Source organism: Telmatherina bonti (genome assembly GCF_933228915.1).
Source record: "Telmatherina bonti genome assembly, chromosome: 13".
NCBI classification, from domain to species: domain Eukaryota; kingdom Metazoa; phylum Chordata; class Actinopteri; order Atheriniformes; family Telmatherinidae; genus Telmatherina; species Telmatherina bonti.
In genome coordinates, this window is record NC_136611.1 from 28,125,603 (window position 1) to 28,137,890 (window position 12,288).

The 12,288-nt window shown below is 42.8% G+C and overlaps 1 protein-coding gene across 1 annotated transcript; it reads right to left on the reverse strand.

The window, feature by feature from the left end:
* Positions 1–1,729: 1,729 nt before the first annotated feature.
* Positions 1,730–5,905, reverse strand: neff1 (neuronal intermediate filament family member 1; the record flags this gene model as incomplete). The annotated part of the gene is given in 6 exon segments (XM_079252073.1): positions 1,730–2,132; positions 2,837–2,961; positions 3,195–3,512; positions 4,893–5,679; positions 5,681–5,805; positions 5,807–5,905. Coding segments are annotated over 6 exon segments (1,857 nt in total).
* Positions 5,906–12,288: the final 6,383 nt, after the last annotated feature.

A 12,288-nucleotide genomic window follows, 5' to 3' on the forward strand; every position in this document is an offset into this window, starting at 1 on the left:
CTCTTTCACTTGAACAATAAAACTTGTTTTTTTTATGTCTGCTCACACTGAAGTTTTCATATCAACCTTAATTGAATTGAAGACACAAAGATGTAGTTAATATTTGGTTAATAAATGTCTTTATTTGGCTTAAAGAGGAATCACTGCATGAGACAGCAGCACATACAGTCACAGTATAGCAGAAGTGTCGGCACTCCTCTTTCTCCCCGGGAACAAGTGAGATGCAGGTGGAAACATGTTTTATTTTAACTTTCATTCATGGTTAAGGCAAGTTTTTTTTTCTTTGATTTTCTTTTTTAACTGAACGCACAACAAGCAGAAATCTATCCCATCCAGCAAATATTCAAGCTCCAAGTATCAGGCCATGCATTCATGTCCGTTGCTTGATTCATTTGTCAAAACAGTACAAGGCAGAGGGATTGAAATGAAGAGGAATAATAGACAGAACATCTTGGGACAATGGTTTGGAGGGTTATGGTGAAAATAGCCCTTTTATGTACTTCTTTACCTCATAACCACAGCAAATCTGAAACTTACACCCTAAGCTGAGAGTCTGACACTCCCAACTTCATTAACTTTCAGCTCATTTCCTTTTTCCACCCAATATTTAAACAAAAGTACCACCATGTTTCTGTGTAAAGATTAAAAAAAAAAAAGAGAGAGAGAGAGAGAGAGAGAGGCTGGTTTCTTGAGAGATTTAGCGTAAACTGTGACAAGTGAAAGAAACACTTTGACAAATGAATCAGTCAAAGGGAGGGATTGTTTATATTCCCAAAATATATAAAGCAGAAATTTAAACTCTACTTTTTTTTTTTTTTTTTTCTTTTTTCATTCACAAAGGTACATTTCCTGGTCAAGAAGCTGCAGAACGCCCCTCTGTAACAGCACACCACCCAGCTTCCCATCACGTTCGCATGTGCAGCTTCCTCTGAGCTCAGAGTGGCTATCGTTGCCGTGCTGTAACACCGTGGAAAATAAAACTGGGATGAAATAACAAACAAAAGCAAGATGAGAGAAAGTGCAAGCACCCCCCTGCTGTGCAAAACATGGGGTTGGACCTCCAGTTCACAATGAAGCAGGTTGTTTTTCCTCCAAACAGACTTGCAATGAAAGCCAGCAACCAGAGATGATGAATGATAAAATCGTTTCCTTACAGGACTACCCAACTTTTAAATGTAAAAATCAAATAGCACCGTAAAAGTTGGACCGGCTGTTTCTCATGCTCCAGGACCTGTGCGTTTATCTGGAAAGTCTGTGTGCTGACTAAATTATTACTTTCATGGTTTTGATTGCTCTTGCTGTGAGTGCGATCGTTCATGGCACGTTTATTGTTGCTCAGATGAGGCAGAAACTTTCTGGTTTCACACTGACAACATGCTAGCTCTCTGCACTTGTGTGAGATGTCAGCAGAGTGTGGAGAAGATTTCTACTCAACTCCAGCAGACGTCACTCTTTACTGGTTTGTGAAGCTCCTGCTCCGCGTAATGTTTGAACTAATCGCATCTGATCGGCAGAGCAGAGACAGAGGAACACGGAGGGTGGGAGGCATCTGGAGGGTGTGCATGTTGCTTTGTGTGCGTGTGCGTGTGTGTGTGTGTGTGTGTGTGTGTGTGTGTGCGACGCAGAGACGACATGAACAGGAACCAGATCCATAACTGATTGGTGGGATGTGGAATGAGTTATTGATGGTGATGGTGGTGATGATGATGATGATGATGGCACAAGCAGTTTAGCTCTTGCTGCTCTTCCCGGTGGAGCTCTCCTTCTCCTTTTCTTTCTCCTTCTCCTTCTCCTTCTCCTTTCCCTTATCTCCCTTATCCTTTGACTTCTCCTCTTCCTCTTCTCCCTCACCTTCACCTTCTTCCTGATCATCGCCCTCGTCACCCTCATCTCCCTCATCTCCTTCTTCTCCCTCTTCTCCCTCATCTCCTTCGTCTCCCTCCTCTCCCTCCTCCTCCTCTTCCTCCTCCTCCTTCTCTTCTTCTTCTTCCTCCTCCTCTTCAGGCTTGGACTTCCTGTAAGCTCCGAGGGTGTAAGTGCGGGCTGACATGTAGGAGAGACCGGGGTAACCAGACTGGACCATGGCACCACCAACAGAGCTGAGACGACACTCCTCACCCTCCAGCAGCTTCCTGTACAGACAGACAGACAGACAGATGGTTGCTTCTACTAGTGCTGTTATCTCATGTTGAAATGAAATCTTATTCTGACATCAGAGACAGAAACACTGCATGTTTCTGTAAAACAGTGATCGTAGGAGATGCTGAGTTGGACTGAAAGCTTTTTACATCTTAGACTAACAGAAGCAGGAGGAGCAGGGTGAGACGGTGGCAAAGGCTCCTGAATCAAACTGGAATTATGACACGAAACATGCAACTTAAAAAAAATAGTTTGCTTTAGATATAAAAGATTTGTTCTAAATATAAAACAATAAATAAAGTATTTTGGGGGGGGGGGGAAAGATACAGAAAAAAGAAGGTGGACCTGAATTTGAGTTATTTGTTGAAACATTTATTCATTTTTCCTCTGCTTTGTTCACCACAGCAGATTTATGTGTAAATATAGGAACAGGACGTGGATTTGTGTGCTGGGCATTTGTGTCATGTGTGTGTTTGTGTGTGTGAGTGTGTGTACACAATGTGGCTTCAAAATCAGAGAAGAAAAAACCCCAAAACAAATACAAACAAAAACTAAAATTATGTGATTATTTTTCTGATCTTAGAGCCTTTCATTTTTTTTTTGTTTTTTGTTTTTTTTTTAACTTTTGATTAAACAATATTTTATAGGCAATAAAAAATATACTTAATGATTCATCATTGTTTGTCATTTAACACACCTGTATGCAGCAATCTCAATGTCCAGCGCCATCTTGACATTCAACAGGTCCTGATATTCACGCAGGTGGCGGGACATCTCTCCTTTGGTGCTGCGCAGAGCAGCCTCCAGCTGCTGGATCGTGTCCTTCACACACACACACACACGCACACACACGCACACGCACACACACACGCACGCACAAACACATTTGAAATAAAATACTCTAAGTTACTCTAAAATCCCAATTAATATCTGGTTTTATATATATCTAAGCTATATATAATAATAATATCTGGTCAACACAGGTAGCTGTTTGAAATAAATAAATAAATAAATAAATAAATAAATAAGTGTCCTTTCTTGACTAATGTACTTACTTGCATTTCTCTAATCTCATTGTTGTGGTGATCATCCATCTCAGCAATCTGCCTCTCCAGAGCCTCATTGTGGCCCCTGAGGGCCTCGATCTCCAGCGTGCGGGCTTGAACCTGCCTGCGGTACTCGCTCAGCTCCTCCTTGGAGTGCTTCACGGCGTCCTGGTTTCGAGCAGCAGCCTCGGTGACCGAGGCAAACTTGGAACGGTACCACTCCTCAGCCTGGGCCTGGTTCCTGGCTGACAGGTTCTCATACTGGGATCGAATGTCCTTCAGGGCTGCAGCCAGGTCCGGTTTGCTCATGTCCATCTCCACCGAAACCTGAATGGATTCAAGAGTCGATGGTTAGAAGACATGAGCTATTGACGTAGGCTGAAGTTTTCTGTCTTTTTCTGCTAAAATAAACCAACAAGTGTCATTTTTCATGCAAATAATTGTAAACATTTAATATTTTGTTTTTTCACGAGTGCATTCAAAGTGTCTTCTGTAGTTTCAGATCTATCTTGATGTCATGTGCATAAGGTATGCTGTTTGGAAATGAGAGCTGCAGCGCTGCAGGACTGATGAATGAGCTGCTGACTCAGGCTTCTCTGCTGCAGAAAGCTGTGCTGTCAATATCCTACATGGCTATAATATTTCCCTGCGGGGGAAAAACAGACACCTCCAGAGAAATCTACCCAGCAACCATCACCTGCCTCACTGCAAGTAATACTGTAGGGGACAAAGTCGCAGTGAAAGCTGCTGCTCATCAGTCCCAATTCTTATTCTCAGTTTGCCGCAACTAAAAGTTTCCAAACTATGACAAACAGTAAACTCACGAAGCTGTTTATGCATCATTCTTAATTATTTTTGTAATATGGACAGAGTAGGCTATTTTGAATGATTCACTGCACGTTTTGGAGTTAAAAATGTGCGCAGAGTTTAATTCCTGCCTCTTGCCTCATGAGACGACCACACCCCTGGACTACCAGCGTGCGCAAGCAGGTCCAACACGGGTATTCACACCACATTACCACATTATTTTCCTGTCTTTAGCTTACTAAAGGGAGTGAAACCTCACAGTAATTCTCAGACAGTAACAACCTAAATATATTAAGCAGGGTAAGTAAAGGCATGTTACTGAAGTTATTTAGTCAGAGGACATGAAAATGTGTCTGGTGCTGGAAAATGTGCTCTGCGTCAACGTTTTGGGTTTTACTGGAGCGCGATGAGAAGCGCGGTGCTGCAGGGACGCTGGACAGCTCCAGCTTTTTGGGAGGTGGAGAGGGAGGTGGTGCTGAAACGGAACTGCAGTGAGATCAGTTTTGCAGTGCGCAATGTTCAGTTTGTGGAGGACTCGGCATGACGCATGTTGGGGGGTGGAAAGGTAGCTAAAGGCTGGTGAATCTCAGATTTAACGCAATTTGAAGGTTAATTAGACTTCAGATTCAGGGCTGTTGGGACAAATTTGCTTCTAAGTAAACTGCTATCAAGCTTTACGTGTTAACTGCGACACATATCTGCGTCTTATTAGACTTTAATAACATTTATTATAACGCAGGTAGTTGTCAGTTTCTTTTTAAGTTCCATTTCGACTTATCTTAAAACTTGAATGTCTCTCAGAACCAGATTGGGGGAAGGTGAAAAGTGTGTGTGAGGACCTGGGACTGGTGTAACAGCTGCCAGTCTGTGGGCCCAGCAGAACGGGGGTGGGGTGTGTACCTGCGTGGCTTGCAGTGACGCCTGCAGCTCCTGCAGCTCCTCCTCGTGAACTTTCCTGAGGAAGGCGATCTCATCCAGCAGAGACTCCACTTTCTTCTCCAGCTCCAGCCGCACGAGGGTGGCGTCGTCCACGTCCTTCCTGTAGCCCTTCAGGGCGCTCTCCGCCTCCTCCCGCAGCCTGCTCTCCTCGTCCAGTTTCTCCCTCACGCGCTCCAGCGTCTCGTTCATCTGCACGCAGTCCAGGTGCATCTGGCTCTTCTCGTGCGTCAGCTCTTCCACGCGTGAGCGCAGCTCGCGGATCTCCTGCTCGTACAGCTCGTGCAGGCGCGAGGGCTCGCTGTTGCGCTGCCGCAGCAGCGTCACCTCGGCCTCCAGGACTTTGTTTTGCTGTTCCAGGTTGTGAACCTTCTCGATGAAGGACACGAAGCGGTCGTTGAGCCCCTGAAGTTGCTCCTTCTCGTTGGTGCGGATGATTTTGAGCTCATTGGTGACGGCGGTGGATTGGGTCAGGTCCATGGAGGAGTCGGCAACGGAGGAAAAGACGCGGCCGGGTGCCGCTGTCCTGCGGAAGGTGGAGGAGGAGGAGATCATGGAGGGGGAACCATAGGTACGGTGACTGCTGCGGTATCCCGAGGAGTGCATGCGGGACGGGCTGCTGCCCAGACCCATGCGGCCGGACCGAGGAGCATCTCCAAAGATCTTCCTATAGGAGCTGCTGCTGTAGATGTCGCTGGAGTAACTCATGCCTGCTGTAGCTTGGTGGAGTCCGGCCGACACCGCTGCTTTGTACGGAAGAGTGTGTGAGTCCAGGAGTGTGTGAGGGTGAGTGTGTGTGTGAGAGAGAGAGAGAGAGAGAGAGAACGTGAGATGCGAGTGATGTCTGGCCAGGACAGGTACTTTTATAGTGGAGGCGCGTGGCGCATCATTTGACGCAGCAACAGCAGGAGATGAGGGGAAACCTGCAAGCTTTTGCAAAAAGCCTCCACCCTCCTGGGAGACACAGAGTCACTCATGCATCTCATCTTTTTCTTTTTTTTTTTTTTTTTTTTTTGCCCTCTAAGTCAGGCATACACATAACAACTTCAAATGAAGACTACAGTTTGTGTACTTATTTTTTCATGAAATGTAACACAACTGACCGGTTACACTTTTTCAGACTTTAACTATTTGACTTCAAAACCATCAGCTATGAGAATAAAAATAATTCATGCAAGCTTATTATCTCTGTGCATTTATTACGCCACGGGACTGTCTCATGTTACCTTAGTCTGTGCTGTTCTCTGTCATTGCAGTTTTTCTCTGCTGTCCCAGCAGAATGGCAAATGAGATCGATGTGTGAAAGCTGTGCGGCAGAGTGTGTTCTGGTGCTGCAGTCTGCAACAAGCCGCCCTCACACTCCTCAACTCCGCATTATCGACACTATCGACAAACGAAAGGAGATTCATTTGCCTGATTTATAAATCATTAACACATTGATGCTTTTGTTAAAGGTTGCTGTCTTCATCAGAGGGAATGTTCAAACCTAAATAGATGAATGCATGCACCCAAATCAAAGTTGATCACCTAAAAACAAGTTAATACATCGAATAAAGATATGAAATAAAGACAATAAGGTGAGCAAGACTGAGGTATCGCCACAGCATTTAGATTTCTTTTCTTAAACAACTGTACTTGTGTGGCGTTTACGGGCTGTGCGGCTGCGTGGAACTGTCACTGGCCTTGGTCCTGATCCAGACTGGAGACAGAAGAGGGGCCACGCCCCTGTAAGAGCGAGACCCCCCCCCCCGAGGAGGCTGCAGCCCCACCAGCTCTGAACACCGCACCAGGCGCCTCCGGAGCTGTGAAACACTCCCTGTCTGCAACACAGCCCAAACATCTGCAGCACAACCTCGCGCTCCATTTACCATCTTCACGAAGGTTGTTTTTGCAAATAATACAAACAACGCAGTAATAAAGCCACAGAAATAAATAAATAGACAAACAAATAAATTACTTGTACCTAAACACTGAATTACTCATGGAAAGAAAAAAAGAAAAACTACCAACTCAAGAAAACTTGCTATGGTTGTGTTTAACAGATAGAAATGTTAATACGCCATTTAGAGGATTGTTAAATACTTTTATTATTATTGCCTGGATTTTATAAAGACATAAACTGTTCCCTTTCATTGCCCCTGTAAGAACAAGACACCCACCCAAGAAGCTGCAGAGCGTACCCTGGCTTTCGCCTGTAACTGCTGGGACAGGCTCCAGCTTCTCCACCACCCTTTATTAGAATAAATGATAAAGAAAACGAATGAATAAGCTTTTGAGGTACATCAATGAAAATACTAAGTTTGACAGACGTGACATATTTTTCTTCTCCCAAAGGGAAGGCAAAGGATTTTAGTGTAGAAATGAGAGAAATTAGAAAAAATAGAAAAGTGTCAGACCTAAAAGACTTTATTATCTCATCCTAACTATATGAATCTAGCAAAGACCTGACCAATGCATCTGATCAATCAATTGATCCATCACAAAAGCCTGATCAGAAAAGGTCTCCAGAAGTTGCTGTCAAGGAGCCACTCTTGAGCAAGGGAAGCGAGAGAAAAGGCTGAGATATGCCGAATGATACAAGGCAGACTGAAAATCACTGGTAACAGGTTTAAGGTGTGATGGATCCTCCCCTGTGTCCAGACCTCAGCATTATTCAGGCAGCTTGGTATCATCTTATGGGAACAGAAAAACAACCAGTAATATCCAAGCAACATCCCACAAGAAGCCTGGAGAGCTACATCTGAACATGTCTGAAAGAAATGAAAGCAAAGCATGTCTGAAAGGGTTCAAACATGCTGAAGGATGAAGCAGCTCAGACTAAAGATTCACTTTTAAACGTATTAATTGGACAAACTTGACCAAATCCTTTATTTTCTATACTATCTGTACCATTCTATCAAAACAAGTCAGTGATGTCTCAAGACTCTTGAACAGCTGCATTTATGGCAACGTGTGACATGTTACACCGCGGCAACATTTATTTAGCCAAAACAAAACCACAGAACAGAATCAGTGTGTGTTTGGCCTTGTGACAATATCAGCTTACAGATACACAGACACAGGTAGCAAGAGTAAGAGAAAGTGATCATCAGTGTTAGGAATAGGGAATCATTTTGAGCAGTAAAGCTTTTCCAATTTGCTGGCGTGTGTTTGTATTGAGAGAGAGAGAGAGAGAGAGAGAGAGATTGTTCTCTTGCCATTGCAACCATCTCTGGAAACAACTGAAGTGAGGTGACTCAGCATTAAATGTAAGGTAACCTGACATATGTAGTACATATGATGAAGTGCTTTGCTCAGGCTCATCCTCCTCAAATAGACATCAAACAGCACAAGAAGAGGAACATGTTGCATCTTTATTAATATCCCACTGAAATCATCACATCTCTAAATCCTTTCTCAGCCTTGCCAACTGAAAAATCCCACTAGCTGCAACACCAAACTGCTGCACCTTCTGCAACCTCCCACACTGACTTTCTGCTCGGTATATAAGTACAGCATGTTCAACTTTACATCACTGAACAGCCACATTCATTTGACGACATCAGACGATCTGCTGTGGAAAAAAACCAGCCAGATTGGCCTCTGCTGGCCTCTGCTGGCCTCTACTGGCCTCTACTGGGCTCTACTGGGCTCTACTGGGCTCTGCTGGGCAGTCATTGCGTTGCTTTATCCATGCAGGTGGCGCCGCTAGTTGGATTTTACAGGAAATGTTTTGGGGCAAAAAAATAAATAAATCAAAAACAAGAGTCAGAAAACCAAGAGAGGGCACTGTTCTTCCAGCAGAAGCAGAAAAAGCTGTCAGGGTTTGTGGTAAAGTCAAATGTTGAAGAGAATAGCAACAACCAATATTTACATGTAGAGGAAGTTAACATGTCTGATTTGTTATAGGTTGGGGTAGCTGGTGTAACCACTAACTTGTCCAGTAGTCCCAATATCACATTGTTTTTTAATATGCTGACACATTGATGGGACTTAATGATGCAGCAAAATTAAATTAAATTTAATTCAGCTGTATTAGTATAGCGCCACTTCACAACAATGTTGTCACAGGGCACTTTACATACACATCATTTCGAGCCAATTCATACATATTCTATAATAGAAACCAACTGATTGCATCAAATCATGACTTTGATCCAATCCCCCATCCTGAGCATGCACTTGGCGACAGTGGGAAGGAAAAAACTCCCTTTTAACAGGAAGAAAACTTCTGGCAGAACCCGGCTCAGGGAGGGCAGCCATCTGCCTCGACTGGTTGGGGTGGAGACAACAGGAAAGACAGATCAACATGTACATTTGCACTTATTCAGGAAGACCTGCGGAAAAAGGAGAAATGTGTTAGAAATGGCAATACCGTAATATGTTTATACATTAATACATTAGAGAAATCGAGCAAGGTACTACTCAGTGCATCAGGTAACATCCCCATTGCTACATAAGTAATGGATGGCTAGACTACCCATAACTATAAGAGCAAAGAGCATAACCTGTACGGTTGGGTCCCGTACATGCAGACTCCAACTCAGGAGATGCTCAAAATGTATTCAAACCATCTTTATTTCATCATTTAGTTTGTTAGTTGTCAGCCACTTACATTGTAGACCTTTAGCAGAAAGTTTCTACAGTGATTTTACTAGCAACATATCTGTGACTCTCCATGGCTTGCTGTGCCTTGTCCTGCTTTTGGCTCCTTCTTTCTCATCACACCCTGACAGATACAAACGGTAGTAGTAGCATGCAATGAATTAAGCAGAGGTTTTTATCTTGTTAAGATGTAAATATGTCTCATATGTAGCTTCTGTGCTTGTAGAAAGTTGCTTTTGATTATGTGTTATTTATAGAATTATTACCACAATATTTTCTCTCATTTGACTTCCTTTTGTTTTTCTTGTCAGTAAAAACAAAAAGCACAATAGGATTCTTCCAGGGTGGCCGTGTCTCAGGTGGTCGAGCTGGTTGTCTTGTGACCTAAAGGTCGCTGGTTAGAGTACTATTCCCCCACGCTGCAGAACACAAGTTTTCTTTGGGGGTCTGTCCCAAGTCTGGATAAATGCAGAGGGTTGTGTCAGGATCCAGTGTAAAACGTGCCAAAGTACAACCATGCAAATAAGGCTTCTGTACCACCTTGGTGGTTGGAAGCAGATGATTCACTGTGGCAATCCTTTCAGGGGGAAAAGCTGAGAGGAAAACACCAACAAAAGGATTCTCCCCTCTGCCATATTCACTGTCATGGCTGCCCTGGAACCTCCTCCATTGAAAAGGGTGGCATCTGATCTGTACATATAAACAGAAAAGTATTTGAGAGGATGAGAAGTTCATCAAAGAAGAGGACATTCTGGAAAACATCCCAAGTTATTTAAATGAAAATCAAAACAGATGATGTTTCAGGACAGGCAAGAACTGCAAAGGTTTTCCTCTGTTTCTTTCATTTTTATAGACATTTTATATTTTAATTTCATAACGTGTTTGTTAGTATTAATGTTCACCCAATCATTATAATCATTTTCTATCTGCTCCACATGCTGGGAGAATATTTTAGAAAGTAGAAAGCTTGTTGGGACACTACCAGCTACAGCACAAAGAAAGATGCTTTTAGGTTTTAGATAGTTACAAGAAAGACTGAAAGGTCCAACTATCCAAAACACATATTATTAAGATTCTTCGCCTCGCTGCATCTCATATGATGTTTTTAAACAACACATTTCATACATTTCACCTACAGAAACTGCCATTTGATCATCGTTCATTTTAACAACTCATCATTGTGTTTTGGAATCTTTATTAACTTCATGGCATCCAATAAATCAGGCATCCATAGTTGCCCAAACACAAACCAGTCTGTCAGCCCGTCCCTTTGAACCTGGTTTCTTTTTGCTGCTTTGATATGCCAGGTGTTGCTCCGAAGCTCGCTACAGACCACTCATCTCTCCGGCTTTTGTTTTGTCTTGGATGCACTGCTCTTGTCTGATGTGCACTCTTCACTCCATTCCCCTGAGATCTCTCCTTCCCCCCATGCAGAGATGTCCATCTGTTTGCATGTGCTCTCATACACTCTCTCACTCAGACCTCTATCCCTTGATCTGAGCCATCAGTAATGGTGGAGGGTGATCACGTACTGCTGCTGTCATTCTGCCACACAGGCATGCTATCTCTGGCTCCTGCAGAATCTCAACTGGAGAGATGAAACCAAAGAATGCGTCCATAAAGTTATTCAACTTGGATGGAAATTTAGTTACAGACCATAATTGTGGTTAACAACTTGTACTTTCTACTGTTCACTGAGCTTTAAGAAAAATCAAGTGGTCCATAATTAACATGGATGATACAGTATGAATAATTAGATTTTCTTTCTCTGTTTAATTCCTTTTATTCGCTACATAGCTAGCTTGTGATTTTTTGTGAGCTCCTTAATCTAAAGTTGGAGTTTATGAATGTAATTTTTCTTTCAGTTTGGCCACGACTGTCCATAGCCAGAACTCAGGGTGACATATACAGTTTCTGAGACATTTCGCATCACTTTACGGCGCAATTTTTGCCCAAAATCCCATGAAACACAATGTGATTTGTATCTTGTGCCCCTTGATGGACACCAGAAAGCTAAATGTAAACATTTTTGGCATATCACAAGAGGTGGTAAATATCCCTTAAAAAACTTGGTACTTTTTCTTATTTTGTATTTTGTTAAAGGAACAGATAAAGACCTCACATTCAAAGAAGTGAACTTATCTTACCATTTTTTATGGGTTGGATCTTCAGGGGATAAACTTGACTTTAGCTGTCTAATACTCAGAGTTTAACAAAACTGAACTTATTATGATGATGATGATGATTATCATATAAGACAATAATAACTGCTTTCATGCTATGCTGAATGTTATATATAGTGCATCAAGGGCAGTTTAGGGCAAACAGATACAAAAGATGAACTCTTGCAGCTCACCAGGAAACATTATAAATTGTTTCAGAAACGCATCATAATTACCATTAATTAACTTGTAACAGTGACACCTGATATGTAGGATATTTTGGGCAGGAAGTGAAAATACTGTCCAAAAAGAAAGCTGGGCAGGGTTTGTGGGGGATAATGGTTGAGCTTGATTTGAGATGGTTGAATTATACAAAACAACACAATAGCATTTAAATGTGACATGTAGTTAATAAGTAACTGAGCCATATTATCATCGTGTCACCACTGCAGTTTTGGTAGTGCGCAGAACCGGTCATTATCCAGTAACAATGAAATTCCCATAAGTGATTAAATCCCTTAAGTCCTCACTTTGTTGCTGCTAAATGCTTGGTGCTGTTGTGTTTGCATGGCATGCGTCATTTGTTGCTTGATCAGGTTACTTAGGTGGGTGTG